Source organism: Haliotis cracherodii, unplaced genomic scaffold (genome assembly GCF_022045235.1).
Source record: "Haliotis cracherodii isolate W230 unplaced genomic scaffold, xgHalCrac1.p SCAF_12, whole genome shotgun sequence".
Taxonomy (NCBI): domain Eukaryota; kingdom Metazoa; phylum Mollusca; class Gastropoda; order Lepetellida; family Haliotidae; genus Haliotis; species Haliotis cracherodii.
The window spans coordinates 29,730,845-29,756,644 of NW_027266267.1; the positions used below are offsets into that span (position 1 = coordinate 29,730,845).

At 42.8% G+C, this 25,800-nt stretch overlaps 3 protein-coding genes across 3 annotated transcripts in view; 2 read left to right on the forward strand and 1 right to left on the reverse strand.

Moving 5' to 3' along the window:
* Positions 1–15,966, forward strand: part of LOC139458336 (coiled-coil domain-containing protein 191-like) — a 38,034-nt gene extending 22,068 nt beyond the window's left edge. The window contains exons 12-18 of the mRNA XM_071239724.1: positions 2,821–2,909; positions 5,905–5,987; positions 10,417–10,518; positions 10,824–11,002; positions 11,837–11,954; positions 14,627–14,781; positions 15,155–15,966. Coding sequence (XP_071095825.1) covers positions 2,821–2,909; positions 5,905–5,987; positions 10,417–10,518; positions 10,824–11,002; positions 11,837–11,954; positions 14,627–14,781; positions 15,155–15,314 — 886 coding nt within the window. The 3' untranslated portion in view covers positions 15,315–15,966. The remainder of the gene's footprint in view (positions 1–2,820; positions 2,910–5,904; positions 5,988–10,416; positions 10,519–10,823; positions 11,003–11,836; positions 11,955–14,626; positions 14,782–15,154) is intronic.
* LOC139458337 (uncharacterized) lies at positions 14,976–20,738 on the reverse strand. The gene has a single exon (XM_071239725.1). It carries the CDS (start codon positions 20,359–20,361, stop codon positions 19,135–19,137), a length of 1,227 nt encoding a protein of 408 aa, XP_071095826.1. The 5' UTR covers positions 20,362–20,738; the 3' UTR covers positions 14,976–19,134.
* A 1,646-nt stretch (positions 20,739–22,384) lies between these two features.
* Positions 22,385–23,044, forward strand: LOC139457273 (uncharacterized). Its single transcript, XM_071238681.1, has one exon. It carries the CDS (start codon positions 22,385–22,387, stop codon positions 23,042–23,044), a length of 660 nt encoding a protein of 219 aa, XP_071094782.1.
* Positions 23,045–25,800: the final 2,756 nt, after the last annotated feature.

Here is a 25,800-nt window from a genome sequence, read left to right on the forward strand (position 1 = left end):
AAAAACTGGACTGTTCCCTATGACAGAGGAATCTGTCTAAACAGGAATCTGACTAATCCAGTCCTCTGTCAATACCGGACAAAATATGCAGCACCTACTTTACTGCATTGACTGCATTCATTCCAGACTGAATTTTGGGACAGTGGACCAATTTATCATGTTGTTGACATTCTCAACTCCGGATTCCAGACTGAATTTTGGGACAGTGGACCAATTTATCATGTAATTGACTTTCTCCACTCCGGATTCCGGACTGAAATTTTGGGACAGTGGACCAATTTATCATGTAATTGACGTTCTCAACTCCGGATTCCAGACTGAAATTTTGGGACAGTGGACCAATTTTTCATATAACTGATGTTCTCGGCTTGGGATACAATAGAGTTGTATTGAGTATAGTTGTTTAGAGCGTAATTTGATCCGAAATTCCATTTATAAATCTATCAAACATAGTAAACAGTTGATAAGGCTTGAAAGTAAATATAATTATGGAGATAAAGTTTATTGGAACGTAGCATTTGTTTTATCTTCTACTTCTCCTGCTTGTCATGTGACCTCTTCTTTGAAAGGAATATAATTTCTGTCTGCACTGGACTGCTGTCTAGACCAGTCTTCAAGTTAAGGTTCCACGGAAGTCTGGTGAACACAGATTCCACTGCACATTGAGAGATATTGCTGGTCAGAGAAAAATGCTTTCTTTAATCCATCTCTAGTTATGAAGCGTATTTAACCCAAGTGGATGTGAGGTCTGAACATAGAGCCAACAGGGTTTCTCAGTGTGGGTGCACAGGCCTTGAAATAGATTGGAATGAGATGTTTGGCTTGAAAAATCTTTAAATTCTGCCTTGAAGAAGCCTGGAATTTGCTAATACAATTGTCTGAAGGCATGCATATCATATTTTGTCATGTAGATGTGAACATGGAATTGTGTAGAAAACTATCATGTTTCTTTGCATCATACTTTGGAGATATTAGTTTAAAGAATTAGAGTTGCCTCCCTTCCTCTCTCAGAACTTGAGGAAATTCAGGATTCACTGTGGTCAGCAACAAACTGCATCACTTAGGTGAAGTCTTGCCAGACAAACGTGGCCAATTAATTGTATGATAAAAGATATGACCTGTGAAGATGCGGGGTAGAATAGTTCTTCAGCAACCCATGCTTACCGTAAAAAGCAACTATGCTTGTTGTAAAAGGTGACTAACGGGATCGGGTGGTCAGGCTCGCTGACTTGCTTGATGCATGTCATTGTATTCCGATGCTCATGATGTTAAGCACTGGATTTTCTGGTCCAGGCTCCTCATATAGCTGTAATATTGCTGAGTGAGGCGTTAATCAACAAACAAAAGAAGAAAAAAACCCGATAAAAGATACCCAACATAGTTATTTACAGTTGTAACACTATTACCTGTTATAGTATTTTTTAAACAAAGCAGTTATTTTTATTATGTGGTATTTCTCTTAACATAACCTGGAAATCACAGTTACATGTATCGTTTTTTATTAATTCCTGCCATCTATCAGTGATTTGGTTGAGAATTTCAGTGTGGTTATCGAGCATTATGTTTGGTGACTGAAAGTTGTTGTTTCTGAACTTTGTTCTCTGATCTCTGATTGTGGTTTAATTTTGTACCACCTTACGTCCTGTGCAGACACCACACAGCAGATGTTGCTGAAGCCTATCATTGCTGTTAGCTGAAGGTGGAGGATGTTGTCTCCAATTTTAAAGTGGGCACAGTGACTACCACGATGTGTTTATGCTACTGTTAACTTTGTCCGACATATAACTGCATGTATTCTAGCATGTGTGTGTGATGACAAATTGAAATGTGTATCGCCAGCTGTGAGTAGTAACAGTTGTGACAAATCATGGACAGTATACGTGTACTCACGAAGGCGTGGCAGGAGTCACTATTTAGTCTGTCGCTTGACAAAAACAAAGTGCCATTCCTGCCCCAAACTTGTTAATTCACAACCTGGATATTGTGAGTAGTGCCATGCATCTTTATTCTGACTTTAAGTAGCAGTTTTTGATGTAACCAGGATGTGCCGCCATGTTTTACTACTACATACTCATGATGTGTTATTTGTCAATAAAGATTTCCATTTCAATTGGGTTTAAAGATAAGTGCATTAATGGTTCAACACTTTGTTTAACTTGCAGTGTTTGATGTGTGAGGAAAGGTCCTAGATACACTTGCAGTGTTTGATGTGTGAGGAAAGGTTCTTGATACACTTGCAGTGTTTGATGTGTGAGGAAAGGTTCTAGATACACTTGCAGTGTTTGATGTGTGAGGAAAGGTTCTAGATACACTTGCAGTGTTTGATGTGTGAGGAAAGGTTCTAGATACACTTGCAGTGTTTGATGTGTGAGGAAAGGTTCTAGATACACTTGCAGTGTTTGATGTGTGAGGAAAGGTTCTAGATACACTTGCAGTGTTTGATGTGTGAGGAAAGGTTCTAGATACACTTGCAGTGTTTGATGTGTGAGGAAAGGTTCTAGATACACTTGCACTTCCAAATGTTAATGTGGCATATGCCAACTTCCAGATAAATGTACAAAATTCTACAAAAGTCAAAATTCTGTAAAATCAAAGTTGGGACAGAGTCCAAGGTTCGAGATAGCATTATGTATTTTTATGTCAATTTCAAGTGATTAAGTGGGCAAATTTATATGTATTCATATGTCGGCACCAGAGAATAGGTTCAAGATATCAGTACATTCAAGATAATGAGATTCATCTGTCATAGTGATATGGAAGCGTACTAGCTCCCCCAAAGCAGGTTGTATTATAATAGTTGCTGTGGTTGTATCTGTGTAGAACTGGTGTGAGCAGCCTCCCCACTGATCGGACGTCAACCTCTGGCTCAACGGCAAAGTCCAGCACCAAATATCTACAAGTGCTGAAAAGTAGGTACAAGTGGTGTTGTAAAACACAGAGACGCCCTGACCTCATAAACAGATATTTATATATTTTTTAACCAACCGATCCACACAATGTTAAGCCAAATTTATATTTTTTTAACTTATCCTGCATTACTTCTTAATGCATTAACTGCTGTTTTCTGACAGAAAGACGAACTGTGTGAGATCCAGCTGCTAAAGAAAAGTTGTTCCAACCAGAACAGCACCCTCGCACAGTCGGCACGTGACCCAGAAGTTATGACGTCACATCAAAACACATAAATGCTTTGTCAACCTCCACGGACAGACGTACTTTGTATCCCTTATGGAAATTATTGCTAATTGTTTCTTATGCTTTCATCGTATGCTGCTACATTGTTACCTGTTTATGGTCTGTTAATGTACGACGCCCTGTACTTTAACAACACAGTGCCAATATTGCAGTCCTTTGTCCCCTTTGTCACTCAATTAGCTCGTCGACACCCTAACCTGGCTAACAACTCAGAGACTCCCTTCCTCGTCACGACCGACACCCATTTGTGGTCTTCTACGCTTCCCTTGCCGAAGCCTTTATCAACAACATCGTCCCCTCCTCCGGTGACTACCATTACGGGACTGGCTTTTCCGCCTCCTCTGCCATCTATGTCGACAGCAGCATCGCAGCCGGCGGTCCTGGTGCTCCTGACGTTACCAGCACTCCCGACAACACCGGCACCCTCGGTTTCAACGGCTCCTTCAGTGCCACCGGTGCCTGTGTATCTCAGGTTTTGCTTTGCCCCTCCAGCAGCTCCGTAACCCTGTTGTTATAAGCCCCATGCTTTAGGAGAGATGACCTGCAAGTTCACTCCTTTGACGTGGCTGAAGGAGCTCACAGTTGAAGCCAGTTCTTCAAAGCCTCCTGAGATATGTGCTACCTTCGTCATAGGCTACCGGGTACCCACTTCTTGGGTTAACTGGTCAGAACAAGGTGTCTCTAATATCACAGTGATGATTTTTGCACTACACCAGCCCTGTTATCCGCCGACGACATCTTCTGTCTTTTTCGTCAACAGCGCCGGCACCAACACTCCTCTATCCTGCCCTAGCGCCAACGTTCCTCAAAGAGGCTCTTCAACCACGCTCCCGTTTTTTCCGCAGCGTTCCCGGTGCTCCTTTTTCGCAGAACTTGGGTTCACCACTTGTTTGTCTTCCACACAGTTCATTGGGGATTATCTGTATGTGGACATTGCATCTCTTTTCCGGCTGCAATGCGGTTTTCTCGGCTATTTCACAGGGTGTCACGTGTCAAGAGTGTAAACATCTCCGACCTAAATTAGGGTGACTGACCTAATGAGAGCAGTGTAATGTATTTCTTCAGATTGCTTTGCATGCTTACTTGTACGCAACCACTGAACCAGACGCCTGTCGTATTCCATCCATGTGCAGAGGATGGAAATGGTAGACCTCCTATACCAACAAGTCGGTCGCGGGGCAACACATTTCATCAACCCCACTCGCTCTGAGAACGGGAGCGCTTATAATGTGTTCAGGGGATGGAAAAGATTACCTTACTTCAGCCTGGGCTATCAGATACAGCGTCGATTTGCTAATTCTTCCTACGGCCATTCCATCAACCCCAGTTGACTACATGCCGAGTATTGTGTTGCCTTCCTTCATCATCACCTCGATATACGAACGGGAACGCTTATACAACCCTCAGGGGATGGAAGCAATCGCATTACTTTGTGCAGTACAATCTTTCTGACCAAAGACTTATACCTATTTAGATACAGGGTCGATTTTATGACTCTTACCACAACCGTTCCGTCACCCTCTGCTGTCTACATGCGGAGTAATGAGTGCTTATCTAACACCCAGGTGATGGAACTGGTCACCTTACGTTGTATGTGCGATCTTCCAGAACCAGTTTTCCAGATATCCACCTTATCTTATGGATATAGCTTCGACTTCTGACTAAACAGTTAAGTCGTTGCATCGGCGGTGAATTATGAAACATCTGTTAGTGTGTAAAATTCTAAGAATACTACCTGTAGTACATCAGGAATTAATCCCTCCCGCCTTCCATAACCTGCATCTGGTTGATGAGGGTCATGTGTTAAAAGAAGTGAAGTTTTCCTGCTTCGTGCATGCGCAGTAGCATTTCCTCTAAAGTATAGGGTTTTCCTCACAGCTATTACATATGTTGGCAGTGAGGAAAGACGTCTGTTTAAATTCTAAACGTTTTTGAGTGTGATTGATGGCCCAAACACATGACTGTGATGTAATAGAGGAAGTATTATTTGAATTTTACACAATGATAACAATTGTTTGATATGTAATGCCGCTGAGATATGACCTGAATATTGCTGAATGGGGCATAAGACCAAACTCATTCACTCACTGAAAATAAAAAGATCACCCCCATCCCACACACTCCCCAATTTTCCCTCCAACCCAGCCAGATTTTATATTCCCCACCACAGTTTGGTTGGGCATTTTGGAAGGCATCCGTTCTTCCACTTCTCAAAGGCGACCAAAAAAATTCAAAAACTATTTAAATTGCGGAAATCAAATTTAAAACACTGATGTTACTACTCACAACTTCAAATGACTTTGAACATTGGTGTCTTAAATTCATTTATAACAGAGTCAAGGCCCTTGCTTCATGTGTTTTCACTTAGTGCATTGTGTCTGCAATGTGGGGACACATTTTCATAGAAACTATTGAAGTTGCATGAATAAAACTTTGCAGGCTTATGTAAGAGATACTTATTAAGACTGAGTTAAAAAAGTGGTGCCATCAATTTTTCTTTTCCAGAGGTACATCCCTGTTACATGTATTTGTACAGAGTTAAGGCCCATGCTAACAACATTAACATCCATATTATTCACTACTTCAAGAACAAACAAACTTCTAATGTGCTCTGTGGCAGGGGATAGTGATAATACTGTTTTCTTGTTTGATGTTACTTCACATACATCTTATACACAACAGTACTGAGATGGTGAGTGTGTGTTGTAGACATGGAGGACCGGGCAGAGGAGAGGAAGAGGCTGAAGGCAGACAGAGATGCCAGGAGGAAGAAGGAGGAAGAGGAGAGACTGGTGAGCAGGGTCACACTCATCATGTGCTGGTGGGGAGTGGATGGACAATCTTCACCTCACAGCTTGTATTGGAAGGGTATTTGTGTGGTATCGACTGACTGGGAAGGCACATGTGTTCTCAGGCAGTCAGTACACACTGTACAATGGCAGTGTGGACTCGAGATCCATATTCTTTCTGATCATGATTTTTGGTGTGTCAAAACTGTTGATTGGTTTCACCAAAGTGGTAAATGTCTGCATCACTTGCATGATTAGAAAACACATTCCGACTGTCACTTTCATGATCTGGTAAGCGACACTTGGTCGGGTGAAAGGTCACCTTGTAATGAAACAAATGCCTTGGAACTAAATTGGATTGTATGGTAACTATATTGCAAGCGATTCCATGTCATTTGATTGGCTATACAAGCAAATTTATTTGTTTGTGTTTATGCATTCTTGTGTTGATGTATTTGTACATGATGCTATGGGTGCTGCTGTGTTGTACATGTTGCTGTGGGTGCTGCTGTGTTGTACATGTTGCTGTAGGTGCTGCGGTGTCCTACATGTTGCTGTAGGTGCTGCTGTGATGTACATGTTTCTGTAGGTGCTGCTGTGTTGCACATGATGCTGTGGGTGCCGCTGTGTTGTACATGTTGATGTGGGTACCGCTGTGTTGTACATGTTGCTGTAGGTATTAGTGTGTTGTACATGTTGCTGTAGGTATTAGTGTGTTGTACATGTTGCTGTAGGTGCTGCTGTGTTGTACATGTTGCTGTAGGTGCTGCTGTGTTGTACATGTTGCTGTAGGTGCTGCTGTGTTGCACATGATGCTGTGGGTGCCGCTGTGTTGTACATGTTGATGTGGGTACCGCTGTGTTGTACATGTTGCTGTAGGTATTAGTGTGTTGTACATGTTGCTGTAGGTATTAGTGTGTTGTACATGTTGCTGTAAGTGCTGCTGTGTTGTACATGTTGCTGTAGGTATTAGTGTGTTGTACATGTTGCTGTAGGTATTAGTGTGTTGTACATGTTGCTGTAGGTGCTGCTGTGTTGTACATGTTGCTGTAGGTATTAGTGTGTTGTACATGTTGCTGTAAGTGCTGCTGTGTTGTACATGTTGCTGTAGGTATTAGTGTGTTGTACATGTTGCTGTAGGTATTAGTGTGTTGTACATGATGCTGTAGGTGCTGCTGTGTTGTACATGTTGCTGTAGGTGCTGCTGTGTTGTACATGTTGCTGTAGGTGCTGTGTTGTACATGTTGCTGTAGGTGCTGCTGTGTTGTACATGTTGCTGTAGGTGCTGCGGTGTCCTACATGTTGCTGTAGGTGCTGCTGTGATGTACATGTTTCTGTAGGTGCTGCTGTGTTGCACATGATGCTGTGGGTGCCGCTGTGTTGTACATGTTGATGTGGGTACCGCTGTGTTGTACATGTTGCTGTAGGTATTAGTGTGTTGTACATGTTGCTGTAGGTATTAGTGTGTTGTACATGTTGCTGTAGGTGCTGCTGTGTTGTACATGTTGCTGTAGGTGCTGCTGTGTTGTACATGTTGCTGTAGGTGCTGCTGTGTTGCACATGATGCTGTGGGTGCCGCTGTGTTGTACATGTTGATGTGGGTACCGCTGTGTTGTACATGTTGCTGTAGGTATTAGTGTGTTGTACATGTTGCTGTAGGTATTAGTGTGTTGTACATGTTGCTGTAAGTGCTGCTGTGTTGTACATGTTGCTGTAGGTATTAGTGTGTTGTACATGTTGCTGTAGGTATTAGTGTGTTGTACATGTTGCTGTAGGTGCTGCTGTGTTGTACATGTTGCTGTAGGTATTAGTGTGTTGTACATGTTGCTGTAAGTGCTGCTGTGTTGTACATGTTGCTGTAGGTATTAGTGTGTTGTACATGTTGCTGTAAGTGCTGCTGTGTTGTACATGTTGCTGTAGGTATTAGTGTGTTGTACATGTTGCTGTAGGTGCAGCTGTGTTGTACATGTTGCTGTAGGTGCTGCTGTGTTGTACATGTTGCTGTAGGTATTAGTGTGTTGTACCTGTTGCTGTAGGTATTAGTGTGTTGTACATGTTGCTGTAGGTATTAGTGTGTTGTACATGTTGCTGTGGGTGCTGCTGTGTTGTACATGTTGCTGTAGGTGCTGCTGTGTTGTACATGATGCTATGGGTGCTGCTGTGTTGTACATGTTGCTGTGGGTGCTGCTGTGTTGTACATGTTGCTGTAGGTGCTGCGGTGTCCTACATGTTGCTGTAGGTGCTGCTGTGATGTACATGTTTCTGTAGGTGCTGCTGTGTTGCACATGATGCTGTGGGTGCCGCTGTGTTGTACATGTTGATGTGGGTACCGCTGTGTTGTACATGTTGCTGTAGGTATTAGTGTGTTGTACATGTTGCTGTAGGTATTAGTGTGTTGTACATGTTGCTGTAGGTGCTGCTGTGTTGTACATGTTGCTGTAGGTGCTGCTGTGTTGTACATGTTGCTGTAGGTGCTGCTGTGTTGCACATGATGCTGTGGGTGCCGCTGTGTTGTACATGTTGATGTGGGTACCGCTGTGTTGTACATGTTGCTGTAGGTATTAGTGTGTTGTACATGTTGCTGTAGGTATTAGTGTGTTGTACATGTTGCTGTAAGTGCTGCTGTGTTGTACATGTTGCTGTAGGTATTAGTGTGTTGTACATGTTGCTGTAGGTATTAGTGTGTTGTACATGTTGCTGTAGGTGCTGCTGTGTTGTACATGTTGCTGTAGGTATTAGTGTGTTGTACATGTTGCTGTAAGTGCTGCTGTGTTGTACATGTTGCTGTAGGTATTAGTGTGTTGTACATGTTGCTGTAGGTATTAGTGTGTTGTACATGATGCTGTAGGTGCTGCTGTGTTGTACATGTTGCTGTAGGTATAAGTGTGTTGTACATGTTGCTGTAGGTGCTGTGTTGTACATGTTGCTGTAGGTGCTGCTGTGTTGTACATGTTGCTGTAGGTGCTGCGGTGTCCTACATGTTGCTGTAGGTGCTGCTGTGATGTACATGTTTCTGTAGGTGCTGCTGTGTTGCACATGATGCTGTGGGTGCCGCTGTGTTGTACATGTTGATGTGGGTACCGCTGTGTTGTACATGTTGCTGTAGGTATTAGTGTGTTGTACATGTTGCTGTAGGTATTAGTGTGTTGTACATGTTGCTGTAGGTGCTGCTGTGTTGTACATGTTGCTGTAGGTGCTGCTGTGTTGTACATGTTGCTGTAGGTGCTGCTGTGTTGCACATGATGCTGTGGGTGCCGCTGTGTTGTACATGTTGATGTGGGTACCGCTGTGTTGTACATGTTGCTGTAGGTATTAGTGTGTTGTACATGTTGCTGTAGGTATTAGTGTGTTGTACATGTTGCTGTAAGTGCTGCTGTGTTGTACATGTTGCTGTAGGTATTAGTGTGTTGTACATGTTGCTGTAGGTATTAGTGTGTTGTACATGTTGCTGTAGGTGCTGCTGTGTTGTACATGTTGCTGTAGGTATTAGTGTGTTGTACATGTTGCTGTAAGTGCTGCTGTGTTGTACATGTTGCTGTAGGTATTAGTGTGTTGTACATGTTGCTGTAAGTGCTGCTGTGTTGTACATGTTGCTGTAGGTATTAGTGTGTTGTACATGTTGCTGTAGGTGCAGCTGTGTTGTACATGTTGCTGTAGGTGCTGCTGTGTTGTACATGTTGCTGTAGGTATTAGTGTGTTGTACCTGTTGCTGTAGGTATTAGTGTGTTGTACATGTTGCTGTAGGTGCTGCTGTGTTGTACATGTTGCTGTAGGTGCTGCTGTGTTGTACATGTTTCTGTAGGTATTAATGTGTTGTACATGTTGCTGTAGGTGCTGCTGTGTTGTACATGATGCTGTGGGTGCTGCTGTGTTGTACATGTTGCTGTGGGTGCTGCTGTGTTGTACATGATGCTGTGGGTGCAGCTGTGTTGTACATGTTGCTGTAGGTGCTGCTGTGTTGTACATGTTGTTGTAGGTGCAGCTGTGTTGTACATGATGCTGTAGGTGCTGCTGTGTTGTACATGTTGCTGTAGGTGCAGCTGTGTTGTACATGATGCTGTGGGTGCTGCTGTGTTGTACATGTTGCTGTAGGTATTAGTGTGTTGTACATGTTGCTGTAGGTGCAGATGTGTTGTACATGTTGCTGTAGGTGCTGCTGTGTTGTACATGTTGCTGTAGGTGCTGCTGTGTTGTACAAGATGCTGTGGGTGCTGCTGTGTTGTACATGTTGCTGTAGGTGCTGCTGTGTTGTACATGTTGCTGTAGGTATTAGTGTGTTGTACATGTTGCTGTAGGTGCAGCTGTGTTGTACATGTTGCTGTAGGTATTAGTGTGTTGTACATGTTGCTGTAGGTATTAGTGTGTTGTACATGTTGCTGTAGGTGCTGCTGTGTTGTACATGTTGCTGTAGGTGCTGCTGTTGTTGTTGTAGGTGCTGCTGGAGGCCCAGGAGGAGGAGATGAAGAAGCAGGCCGAAGAGGAGAAGAAGGCACGTGCTGCAGCCTTCAGGGAGAAGAAGAGGCTGGAGAAGCAGGTAGCACCGTACACTCAGTAAAACAGTATCCAGTGCTTCTTTACTCAGCAGGAATGCATGTTTTTCTGTGTTGAAGTTCTTTATGCAGCATGTGAAATGAGATATGAACAGCATGTGTATGCTATGCATATCAGTTTTCTATTTGATACACAACATGATTGTTAAAGTCACAAGGACCAATTGTTTAGCATAGGGCAAACTTCATGTTTGAATGAAATGTCCCATCTAGAATGCTGCTAAGAGACATGTCTGACTCTAGTCCTGCCCCTGATGAGCCTGCTAAGTATTGTCTCTGTTCCGGCCAGCGTGAGGTGGAGAAGCAGCACCAGACAGGGAGGATGAGGGAGCTGACACAGCAGGCAGAGGCTCACTACACTCGGTCCATCATGAAGTACCGCGGCATCAGGCCGCTCCAGAAGTTGGTGCTCATCGCCCAAGCACACCAGCAGCAGGCCATCTCACACCACAGGGAACACCTCATGAGGTTTGTTACAGTCATTGAATGGACTCACTACACTATTTACCTCCTGGCAACCTACTCTAGAACAGTGATGGTTTGTTGTACACTGACTGAATCGACTCACTACACTATCTACCGCCTGGCAACCTACCCTAGAACAGTGATGGTTTGTTGTACACTGACTGAATCGACACACTACACTATCTACCTCCTGGCAACCTACTCTAGAACAGTGATGGTTTGTTGTACACTGACTGAATCGACTCACTACACTATCTACTGCCTGGCAACCTACTCTAGAACAGTGATGGTTTGTTGTACACTGACTGAATCGACTCACTACACTATCTACCGCCTGGCAACCTGCTCTAGAACAGTGATGGTTTGTTGTACACTGACTGAATCGACTCACTACACTATCTACCTCCTGGCAACCTACTCTAGAACAGTGATGGTTTGTTGTACACTGACTGAATCGACACACTACACTATCTACCTCCTGGCAACCTGCTCTAGAACAGTGATGGTTTGTTGTACACTGACTGAATCGACACACTACACTATCTACCGCCTGGCAACCTACTCTAGAACAGTGATGGTTTGTTGTACACTGACTGAATCGACACACTACACTATCTACCTCCTGGCAACCTACTCTAGAACAGTGATGGTTTGTTGTACACTGACTGAATCGACACACTACACTATTTACCTCCTGGCAACCTACTCTAGAACAGTGATGGTTTGTTGTACACTGACTGAATCGACACACTACACTATCTACCTCCTGGCAACCTACTCTAGAACAGTGATGGTTTGTTGTACACTGCTATGCGCTGACTCTGTTGTCTCCTGTAGGAAGGTGGTGGTGTCATGGTGGGGACACACAGCGGCAGTGATGGAGGAAAAGAATCAGCTGGCAGATGAGATGAACAGCTTCCTTGCTGTCAAGCGATGCTTCACTCGATGGAAAATGGTGAGCTTCTTGTTAAGCATCCTCTAGAGAAACACTTGTTCTGTTGTTGAGTGTCTGACAGTACAGCACTGTAACCCCTGTGTCTGTCAGTACAGCACTGTAACCCCTGTGTCTGAAAGTACATCACTGTAACCCCTGTGTCTGTCAGTACAGCACTGTAACCCCTGTGTCTGACAGTACAACACTGTTACCCCTTTGTCTGACAGTACAACACTGTTACCCATGTGTCTAACAGTACAACACTGTTACTCATGTGTCTAACAGTACAACACTGTTACCTATGTGTCTGACAGTACAGCACTGTTACCCATGTGTCTGGCAGTACAACACTGTAACCCCTGTGTCTGTCAGTACAGCACTGTAGCCCCTGTGTCTGACAGTACAGCACTGTTACCTATGTGTCTAACAGTACAACACTGTTACCTATGTGTCTGACAGTACAACACTGTTACCCATGTGTCTGACAGTACAGCACTGTAACCTATGTGTCTGACAGTACAACACTGTTACTCGTGTGTCTGACAGTACAGCACTGTTACCCATGTGTCTCACAGTACAGCACTGTAACCTATGTGTCTGACAGTACAACACTGTTACCCATGTGTCTGACAGTACAGCACTGTTACCCATGTCTGACAGTACAACACTGTTACCATGTGTCTAACAGTACAACACTGTTACGTATGTATCTGACAGTACAGCACTGTTACCCATGTGTCTGACAGTACAACACTGTTTACTATGTGTCTGACAGTACAACACTGTTACCCATGTGTCTGACAGTACAGCACTGTTACCCATGTGTCTGACAGTACAGCACTGTAACCTATGTGTCTGACAGTACAACACTGTTACCCATGTGTCTGACAGTACAGCACTGTTACCCATGTCTGACAGTACAACACTGTTACCATGTGTCTAACAGTACAACACTGTTACGTATGTATCTGACAGTACAGCACTGTTACCCATGTGTCTGACAGTACAACACTGTTTACTATGTGTCTGACAGTATATCACTGTAACCCCTGTGTCTGACAGTACAACACTGTAACCCCTGTGTCTGACAGTACAACACTGTTACCATGTGTCTAACAGTACAACACTGTTACCTATGTGTCTGACAGTACAACACTGTTACCCATGTGTCTGACAACAGTACAGCACTGTTACCCATGTCTGACAGTACAACACTGTTACCTATGTGTCTGACAGTACAACACTGTTACCAATGTGTCTGACAGTACAGCACTGTAACCTATGTGTCTGACAGTACAACACTGTTACCCATGTGTCTGACAGTACAGCACTGTAACCTATGTGTCTGACAGTACAACACTGTTACTCATGTGTCTAACAGTACAACACTGTTACCTATGTGTCTGGCAGTACAGCACTGTTACCCATGTGTCTGACAACAGTTCAGCACTGTAACCCCTGTGTCTGAAAGTACATCACTGTAACCCCTGTGTCTGTCAGTACAGCACTGTAACCCCTGTGTCTGACAGTACAACACTGTTACAATGTGTCTAACAGTACAACACTGTTACCTATGTGTCTGACAACAGTACAGCACTGTTACCCATGTCTGACAGTACAACACTGTTACCTATGTGTCTAACAGTACAACACTGTTACCTATGTGTCTGACAACAGTACAGCACTGTTACCCATGTCTGACAGTACAACACTGTTACCTATGTGTCTGACAGTACAACACTGTCACCCATGTGTCTGACAGTACAGCACTGTAACCTATGTGTCTGACAGTACAACACTGTTACTCATGTGTCTAACAGTACAACACTGTTACCTATGTGTCTGACAGTACAGCACTGTTACCCATGTCTCTAACAGTACAACACTGTTACCATGTGTCTAACAGTACAACACTGTTACCTATGTGTCTGACAACAGTACAGCACTGTTACCCATGTCTGACAGTACAACACTGTTACCTATGTGTCTAACAGTACAACACTGTTACCTATGTGTCTGACAACAGTACAGCACTGTTACCCATGTCTGACAGTACAACACTGTTACCTATGTGTCTAACAGTACAACACTGTTACCTATGTGTCTGACAACAGTACAGCACTATTACCCATGTCTGACAGTACAACACTGTTACCTATGTGTCTAACAGTACAACACTGTTACCTATGTGTCTGACAACAGTACAACACTGTTACCTATGTGTCTAACAGTACAACACTGTTACCTATGTGTCTAACAGTACAACACTGTTACCTATGTGTCTGACAACAGTACAACACTGTTACCATGTGTCTGACAGTACAACACTGTTACCATGTGTTTGACAGTACAACACTGTTACCTATGTGTCTAACAGTACAACACTGTTACCTATGTGTCTGACAACAGTACAACACTGTTACCATGTGTCTGACAGTACAACACTGTTACCTATGTGTCTAACAGTACAACACTGTTACCATGTGTTTGACAACAGTACAGCACTGTTACCCATATCTGACAGTACAACACTGTTACCATGTGTTTGACAACAGTACAGCACTGTTACCCATGTCTGACAGTACAACACTGTTACCATGTGTCTGACAGTACAACACTGTTACCATGTGTTTGACAGTACAGCACTGTTACCCATGTCTGACAGTACAACACTGTTACCATGTGTTTGACAGTACAAGCACCGCCTGGTAATAGAGATGGAGAAGGCCAGGAGGTTCCGGGAGGGGAGGTTGCTGCACACCATCATGGACACCTGGGCTGACTATGCCACGGAGGAGAAGTTTGCCACCTGGGAGAGGGAGCGAGTAGCTAAAGAACATTACATCTGGTCAGTACCAATCTCAGTTTAGATATTTGCTGTGAGAAAATTATGTTTGTACCACTACCAGGAATAGTCTTTTATTACTTAATGAACATATAACATACCTTTCAGGGTTAGAAACTAACAGTTTTCGTCCACTAGTCCTTATAATGATAACATATAGCAAAACCCTTAAAATGGGCCAATTTCTACTAGTCCTTTGGATACCTTTACTGGGCAGTTTGGTAAGGACTACAGGACTAGTGCCAATTTCTAACGCTGCCTTTTGTAATCTAAAGTTAATCATGGTGAATCTCTATAGAAACATACAAGTGAAATTTATCACAAATATAGGCCTTGTGTGTGAGTATTCTGATACATTTTGTGCTTGTCACCACAGGAACCTGAAGAAAAGAATGTTTAAGGTGTGGACCAGTCTGCCGGAGGAGCGTCGGAAGGAAGTAGAGAGAGAGAAGAGAAGAAATGAGATGAGGAAGAAAGTGGCTCATCTTCTTCCTGACTTTGAGGGTCTGTTGAAGGCAAGCAGTGAGCTCCAGTGATGTGGCCACAGATGTTTCTCTCCTGCAGACAGTGGAGGCAGTGTGCTGACCTCGAGGGTCTGTTGAAGGCAAGCAGTGAGCTCCAGTGATGTGGCCACAGATGTTTCTCTTCTGCAGACAGTGGAGGACAGTGTGGACACTATGCTTCCTTTATAAGTGCGGAATATATCGTGATTTTCCTATTTTTACATATTTTAGACTTTTTTTAATTGTATATTTTTGGTGTTTATTCATTGTTATCCATGTTTGCTTCTTTAGGAAAAGTCCCACTGCACCATTGATACTGAGTCTGGATGTAACAGTATTGAGCAGTGGGTCAGACAAGTTTCCTCAGGAGACTCGTGTCATGCTGTGGTAAAACTGGTCTGAAGGAAGATCAGCTTATGAATAGACTCACTTGAAATCTGTGAAAGGAAATGGTTTTCAAAAGTGGATAAAATCATGAAAATAATCTATTACCCTTTGTTGTCTCTTTCAAATGCACTGTTTCTTTAATATTTTGGATGTACTGTATACATATATGCGTCACCTCCTTGTAACAGTCACTGCCTTGTAACCTCCCTACTACTGGCAGTCACTGCCTTGTAACCTCCCTACTACTGGCAGTCACAGCCTTGTAACCTCCCTACTACTGGCAGTCACTGCCTTGTAACCTCCCTACTACTGTCAGTCACTGCCTTGTAACCTCCCTACTACTGGCAGTCACAGCCTTGTAACCTCCCTACTACTGTCAGTCACTGCCTTGTAACCTCCCTACTACTGTCAGTCACTGCCTTGTAACCTCCCTACTACTGGCAGTCACAGCCTTGTAACTCCCTACTACTGTCAGTCACTGCCTTGTAACCTCCCTACTACTGTCAGTCACTGCCTTGTAACCCCCCTACTACTGGCAGTCACAGCCTTGTAACCTCCCTACTACTGTCAGTCACTGCCTTGTAACCTCCCTACTACTGGCAGTCACTGCCTTGTAACCTCCCTACTACTGGCAGTCACTGCCTTGCAACCTCCCTACTACTGTCAGTCACTGCCTTGTAACCCCCCTACTACTGTCAGTCACTGCCTTGTAACCTCCCTACTACTGGCAGTCACTGCCTTGCAACCTCCCTACTACTGGCAGTCACTGCCTTGTAACCTCCCTACTACTGGCAGTCACTGCCTTGTAACCTCCCTACTACTGTCAGTCACTGCCTTGCAACCTCCCTACTACTGGCAGTCACAGCCTTGTAACCTCCCTACTACTGGCAGTCACTGCCTTGTTTATTGTTTGTTTGTCCTAAACCAGTTATGTTCTGGTTTGAGGGCAATAATTTCAACGAATATTGATGATTTTCAGCCAAATTTGCAATCGAGGTCACAAAAGACAAGTCTAATTTCCTAACCAACCAAATCAGTCACTATTTAGTAGGTTCAATGACCAATGCAGATGGCTGGGTACTGGTTCTCTGAAGAGTATTCATGTTGGTGGAATTTGTCAAAATTAGACATTTAAATAATCTTCATGAAATGTATATCTGTCAAAGGATGTCTGATGGTATGTTTTGCAATAGTTTACATTTACTGTTTACCACAAGTGGTTTAATAAGTTGAAATTCAAAACATTCTAATGTCAGTGTTGTGATGAGCTACATGGTTAGAACTAAACTCAAAAGCCTCACTAGCCCGGGTAAAGATGAAATGCCCTTGTCATGTTAAAACAATGGGGAAATTTGTACTAGCCCACAGGAATTTGTACTAGCCCTGGGCTAGCAGGCTAGTGTCAAGTACCCTGAGCTAACAATCCATCCATCTCTTTTAAGAGTTATTTTACAGAAAATTAAAACACATTTTGAGGATACTGTCAGTATGTGCTTGTTTACCTGCATGTTGTGTTACTGTGTATACAGGGGGCTACCTCCAGGCAGCTGGATCAAAGCTGCTTTATATGTATCACTGCATGTCACATCAATGTGAGTGTGGAGGAAAGTGGCACAGGTTCACTTCATTGCTGAAACCCACGATCACAGACACATGCCGGCAAACGATCACGATTTCTTTTTGCATGAAGATCTGACGACACCTCCAAAGGTCATGACAGGTGAATGTCCTATGCAGTGTAGAAGCTTAGAAATTCTTGGTACGAGTAAGCGAACCATTCAGACAAGCATATCTGATTTCTGTATCTTGAAAACAAATATGATCGTGAACTTCTGACTGGCATAAAGAAAGCTATGCCACTCCATTGTGGATATGTTTCTGATTGGCATAGCATCTACACCTAAAGAAGTATGATCGAAGGAATATTTGTGTTCTGTGTGGGTTTACATTTGTAACAATCTTAATTTCTGAATTAAGGTGGAAAAGAAATGAAGTCAATTTGGTTTAGAAAGCTGACATCTGATTGAAGAACCCACACATCTTTCATTGAGATTAAGCAGTCCAGTTCATTTGGCACGACCTTCTATGGATGTGACCTCATATGTTTCATATCTCACAAGTTTAAATGTGACGTTTTCCTCCTACCTTATCCTTTGTTTCAAGTGTTAGTCATTGGAGCATTTTGACATAAGGTCTTCTGTGTTCTGTTCAACAATGTAACTCATTCCAAAACAAATTAAATAGCAACATAAACAGTAAAACATTTATTAACAACTTGAACATGGCAATGACAATTTGGCACTTTTGCTTTGACCATGACACATTGGTAATGAGGAATCAATTGGTAAATAGGGCCTTGTTTCCTGCAGCAATGAGGCCAGCATTGATGAAAATAATCACGGGTCCAGTTTGTATCTTTCTTGGGGTTAAAACAGTGGTAGATAATCATGATAACAGCACATATGCCACCTCAAAATCTCTATGTAAAATGTTTGATACAAACATCTGCAACTAACATTTGACGTCTCTGTTTGTAAACATGGTGAAGGAGCGACCACACCTTAGATGTACACTTATACTTTTCACAAGCTTCATTCAATATAGCTATTTTATTCAACTTTTTGGCATGTTAAGATTTTTCCACCATTGTGGTCTACCTAAGGCTAAGGAAAAGTATGACCTGAAAAAAATAAATAACTGGCAGCGAATTATTACTACTGATATTCAGACAATTTATACATGCCACACTTCAAACTTGTGAACATTAGGGTGGTTTCTAGTCTGTCTCACACTCCCTGAATCCTATTATGTCCCTTCTGCCCAGACCTTACTCTAATGCAATAGAACTAAATGAAGCAAGTCTTGGTCTTGGTTTTGCAAGCATGTGTTGATTTCTCATAAATAGGCACTCTTCATATGAATCATGTTATCCTGATTATTACATCTTACATGAATACTGAATGATTATCTCCACAATTACTGGGTGAAAGACACATGGTAATATTGATACACCTAAGGATTTACAACAAATACAAGCAACATGATAACTTCATTACACAATACAAAACTGATTGATGTATAAATCACATATCACATGGTGATCCACAATCATGATTATGATAAATCATGAAAGCATTTCTCAGTGTACAAGAAAGGAGAATAATAATAACAATATATTATTTAGAGAAAAAGACAAATTGAAAAAGCATGAATAACTTACTAGCTTAAGCACTGTTGAGGAAATCATATTCAACATGAAAATGATGAAAAGGGCTGAACGTTGACAAAATAAATAATAAATTGATAAATGTGAGTTTTTAATAGGAAATATTTGATAAATTATAACTATTGACAGCATTAAATGTATCATATGTGAGAAAAATCAAGAAATTGAATCTTTATGAAATGTTAAACACAATGAACAAAACAAACTATTTTCAAAAAGAACACATGGTGACAGGATACCTCAACAGTCTTTCCCAGTTAGATCCACATAGGCACTAACTCCTGACAGTGCCGGGGGTTCATAATCACAGTTACACTTTCCGAGGTTGGGTGTGATCCTGTCATAATGATTGCCGTGAGTGTGACACAGGGTGATGAAACATGGATGGTAGGATGTGTCTCTGGTGTAGGTGAATCGGGGCTTGAACAGCATCCAGTTGTAAGCATCACCAGAATGATCCGGAGACAAGACATAAATGTCTCGCTGAAGGAGTGTAGCTGCAGCATATATTTCAGCTGATGAAGCCCAAGTTGATGTCTTTCTCATTTCATTAATATGATCAAGCATCTGTGTGCCTGCATCCAGAAATTGTTCGAACTCTCGAGGAAACTTTTCCACCAAGTCCACCACAGCTTGACGCACATCTTCATGGAATTCTTCGGAGTCATAAATTTCTTTGCTAAGAGCTCGGAAAAAGCAGTTGCCATCCCCACGAATGTAATCAATCTGACGTCCGTCTGATGCAAGTTGGGACTTAAGGTACCGATACACTGGGTAGCTTGGTGTCGGAGTTACCCTGTTAATTGAATCTTGCTTTCCTTGGGGTTCTGTATGTTTTGTCAGAACGCTGTCACTATGGGAAGATGCTGGACTTGATTCAGCAAAGAAGGTTCTATTATAACTCTCAGTTATATACACATCTGATGCTGAATCGCATGCCAAGTCCTCATACATACACAAATCAATCAATTCATCTGACAGACGTGAATCTGATGGATCAGGCTGCTGGGAGGTGCCTTGAATGGCGTCTGAAAATCTATTTCTCGCTGATGATTGAGCGCCTTGAGAAACTGAAAAAGTTGATTCAGAATTGTCTTGACTAGATTTGCTTTTTCCATGGCTGGTGCTTTGGCTTGGAGAACTGGCTTGAGCTCTTCGACGGTTCCGTGACCGACTATTTACTCCATTATTATTGGTGTTTTGACTAGGAATATCGTGGTAATCCTCAGTCAGATCTATCAGTGGTTGTGGGCTGTATGGCGCGTCTCTCCCCTCAACCTGTATGGGAATAACAAACTCTCGAGACCTGCCACGCCTTCTGGTGACCTCTGGAGATCCAGTAGCAGGAATTCTTTCAGGGAAAAATCCACTTCCGTGTTCACTCAGTACATGGTGATGATGAGGTTCAACACGAAACATGTCACTGAACGGAATATCCTTAAAAACAGAACAGTCATGAATCTTCATTTCTTTGAACAAGACAATAACTTGTCACAATATTTACACTATCTGCTGGTAGTTCTTAGTAATAATAACCTGGCAACACTCACACGAAAGGACACTTTTAAAATGGCGACAAGGAGACTGAACAGTCACTGTGAGTTGTGTTGTTTCTATCGGTAGATCCTTGTCCTATCGATCGAATCCGGAAATACTAACAGAAAGTCTCTCTCTATGAACCCAGGTCTATCCACATCGAGGTTTCACTTCAAACTATGTTCCCCTTCTAACTCCTAAAATATTTAACGTGGGAATATATTCTTAGTCACTTGTAAACATAGCATGAATAATTCACACAAGTGGTTGTATTTATAAGGTAAACGCTATCACTGCTGAAAGTTGTTTCTCGCATGACGTAAACAATTGGAAGTCATAATGTCCATACAACTAGTTAATATATGGAGCGTAGACGACATAGTTATTTATTAAATCCTTTGTTTTTTATTCAAATGTTTGAATTACATACACTACATTCTGATTAATATATATCCATCTTATTCAAGTCAATATCTACATCAAGCGTGGTGCAAGAGATGTGATGAAAACTGTGTTAATAATAGTAGTCGTCGTAGAGTAGTATTTATTCTGTCGCATTGCGAGGGAGGATTCTGAAATGACGTCATTTTCTATATTTAGCAGACAAGTCCATTCAAGGTGTTTCCCGAGATCGAGAGGAAGTTCGTGACGGTTCTGGTCAGTTCTGAACAGATAAGAATCGCGGGTGTAAATTTGACTGCGTCTCAAGTGACCCTGTGTCATCAGATGATTCATACTCACACGACATTTAGAGGTTTTAATATATAGATCTGTAACCAATAAATCTAATGTTATTTTGTGATTGCTGACTTTTATCAGGTTACGTCTTCAGTGTGGTGGTGTTTTTCATTATCTGAACGAAACAAGTATTATTTGAGTTGGATAAATGAAGTATAATCAAACTGAAATTTGTATTTCTTGTATCGTTTGTATCTGTTTCGAAATAAAATATCGACAAATTCGACATATGTATCTTAATTTGTAGATATGTCCTTTAATATATTCCGAACATGTTTATGTGTAGACCTATATATGATAATTAAAGTTAACTGGTTTGTGGGATATAATTATTTCAAATACCCTATAAATTCTAAATAAAAAAGTTATATTTAAAACATTTTTCTCTTTAAGTTTATTCCAGCAATGTCACTCCATTACTGTCAAACAGTCCACAGATTTCTGTGTAAAATGTGATTGATTGCTTCATGGCCTTGTTAGTTTTATGTGACCATCACGCGTGGCGGATCATGGCAATACGCTCTAAATATAAAGTATATAAAATAAATAATGAGATATATAATTTTCCAAAGAAAGTATTGCAAAATACAATCTTCAAATTGTGGGTGTTCCATAACTTGTTTTCAGTAGTATATAATGTTAAAGTGTGTCATACTGTTGTCCGTAAATATTCTTTTTTGACATTTGATTTATAATCAACTTGTATTGTGTCTCTTGTCTTGTGCAAATCTACAAGTACATGTACTTGCATATAATAATTTGATGAACACCGCGTCGTTTTAAACAAACATCAAGCAATATCACGGAGGGGAACACCTGAAATGGGCTTCACACAATGTACCCATGTGGGGAATCGAACTGGGTCTTCGTTGTGACGAGCGACTGCTTTAACCACTTGGTTACCCCACTGCCCCCCATTGCTGTGGCGTCACCAAAAGATAAGTGTACTTGTGTAAACTACACATAAGGAGAAACATCCTAATTAGTGTCGCAACATAGTTAACGTTCATAACAATATGAAGTGCATTATTATGATTATAACATATGTACATTTTCAATCAGCTATCATTCTAATATTGTATGTGTATCTTAAGTATAGTTTTGTCAGAATCATGTATGTGTGTGTTTGTTTTGTTCTGTAACGGTCTAAGTGTCAAATCATTTCCATAGCGTTAGACAAAATGCTCCAATTCTAAATACTAAAATGAATCGAAATATGGCTAATGTAACAATGATGAAAAGCAAACGATGGGTGACCGTGTGCGTAAGCTTGACCCCTGAGTGTTTCCAGGGTCCCTGGGTCCTGCCCCACACAACACATGTAATCGACACGCTGTATCGCACACAACCCATAAAGAACTGCCACTCCTGTTCCACCCAGCCGTACACAACCCACACCCTGCACAACCCACACCTAGCCGTACACAACCCACACCCTGTACCACCCACACCCAGCCGTAAACAACCCACACCCTGCACCACCTACACCCTGCCGTACACAACCGACACCCAGTGCCACCTACACCCAGCCGCACACAACCCACACCCTGCACCACCTACACCCAGCCGTACACAACCCACACCCTGCACCACCTACACCCAGCCGTACACAACCCACACCCAGTGCCACCTACACCCAGCCGCACACAACCCACACCCTGCACCACCTACACCCAGCCGTACACAACCCACACCCTGCACCACCTACACCCAGCCGTACACAACCCACACCCAGTGCCATCCACACCTAGCCGTACACAACCCACACCCTGCACCACCTACACCCAGCCGTACACAACCCACACCCAGTACCACCCACACCCAGCCGTACACAACCCACACCCTGTACCACCCACACCCAGCCGCACACAACTGACACCCTGCACCACCTACACCCAGCCGTACACAACCCACACCCTGTACCACCTACACCCAGCGGTACACAACCCACACACTGCACCACCCATACCCAGCGGTACAAAACCCACACCCTGCACCACCCATACCCAGCGGTACACAACCCACACCCAGTACCACCTACACCCAGCCGAACACAACCCACACCCTGCACCACCCATACCCAGCGGTACACAACCCACACCCTGCACCACCCACACCCAGCCGTACACAACCCACACCCTGCACCACCCATACCCAGCGGTACACAACCCACACCCTGCACCACCTACACCCAGCCGAACACAACCCACACCCTGCACCACCCATACCCAGCGGTACACAACCCACACCCTGTACCACCTACACCCAGCCGAACACAACCCACACCCTGCACCACCCATACCCAGCGGTACACAACCCACACCCTGAACCACCTACACCCAGCTGTACACAACCGACACCCTGTACCACCTACACCCAGCTGTACACAACTGACACCCTGTACCACCTACACCCAGCCGTACCCAGCCGTACACAACTGACACCCTGTACCACCCACACCCAGCTGTACACAACCCACACCCTGTACCACCCAGCCATACAAAACCCACACCCTGCACCACCCACACCCAGCCGTACACAACTGACACCCTGTACCACCCACACCCAGCCGCACACAACTGACACCCTGTACCACCCAGCCGCACTCAACTGACACCCTGTACCACCCATACCCAGCCGCACTCAACTGACACCCTGTACCACCCACACCCAGCCGTACACAACCCACACCCTGCACCACCCAGCCGCACACAACTGACACCCTGTACCACCCATACCCAGCCCTACACAACCCACACCCTTTACCACCAAGCCGCACACAACCGACACCCTGTACCACCCACACCCTTCCGTACACAACCCAACACCCTGTACCACCCACACCAGCCGTACACAACCAACACCCTGTACCACCCAGCCATACACAACCCACACCCTGTAACACCCACACCCAGCCGTACACAACTAACACCCTGTACCAACCACACCCAGCCGCACTCAACTGACACCCTGTACCACCCATACCCAGCCCTGCACAACCCACACCCTGTAGTGGCCCGGACCCGAACTTCTGATAAACCTCGAAGTCTGGATGTAACGGAGAGTCAAAACACTTCTTTTCAATGAATAATTAGTTTTTATTCATGTGGGTATAACAATGCCTTATATGGACAATACAATTCTTCCAAATAAGTAGATCCCTCTCAGCTTTAAGGTTTATTTGTAAGGACCAGTGTCAGGGCAAAATAATTATTGCCTGTAACTATAATGGTATTTTACTGCTATAAATATATATAGATGATTTCTTCATCTGAATAACTTTACAGTTACTAAGAAAGCAATTTGTGTCTGTGTTCAAAAATGCAGTCTATTTATAGAAATGATTACATGAGGACAAGGGGAACTTTTGGGCTGAATTATCTGCCCTTTGATTGAAACTGACCTTTAGACTGCCAAAGTCAGAATGACCCAGAATGGATCTCATCGTATTTATAGGTGTGAGAAAATGGTCACATGTCTGTTATTGACCAATCAAATTACGAGAAATTACGTCTCTTTACGTCCTTATTCCTTTGAGGGATCTACTTTCACAATGTAAAATCACTGAAATAAAGAGGAAGGCAAACCATCTCAGGAGGTAATTTGGTATAAAAATGAGTATTTATACCAATCAATGAATTCTGTCTAATTGATTCACTAATTGCCTTCCAATATCACAAGATAAACAATTACGTCCTGCTACGTCGAAGCTACGTCCTTGCTGCCTGCCGAGAGGACGTAATAACAACAAGTAACATCGACTGGGAATTATGATGGACAATTCAAAGAGGAAGATTACAAATGTCAGGAGGCAATTGGAATTTATCTAATGCATAAGACGTTTAATAACACAAATTGGCCACTGGTATGCTTTGACAGAAGCACTGGATGTCATATTTATGAGAAACATGTTCATAAACATGTGACGCTAAATACTGCGTATGAATACATCAGCGAAGATTACATAGTTCCTGATGTCAGAATTAACAGTAACTTTAATACACGTCTTGACATATCATCAAATACGATTCTGGGTTCCTCTGGACATAGTTCATTAGATTAAATAAACTTTATAATGCAAAATGCTAAGCATTAGCCAAATTCAGTTACTTCATCGCGACCTAGGCTAGCTGTCACAAAGTTAAAATGGCGGGCGTCGGCGAAACACGTAGCTCAGCCCTGGTCACAAATTCACACGATTATGGATAAATATCAAGCTGCCAAGTGATTGTGATCTGTTTGTTGAAGAACAAAAGTATGATTAATCTGTATCTGATGGTTAATTTGCGTAACTGTGTGCTTAGAACGATGAATTCTTCAAAAGTTACGGTCAATGCAAAACTCTTGAAACAAGTAAACAAGATCGTTTTGACAGGCACGTTGTTGACATCGATGCTTATGAGGTACTGGCACATCCTAAACAATATGCGTAACATGATGGCATGGACATATGATTATTTTTACGAGATAACAGTGTGCCATGAAGCTCTACAAAAGCATGCTATGATCCTCTGATAGATTTCTTACCAAAACGGGATTCAAAACATTGAATTACGTGAAAACGAGGTTGGCAAAAATATACTGATATATACCTGCAAAACTTATTACAGTTTACAGGATAATTATGATATA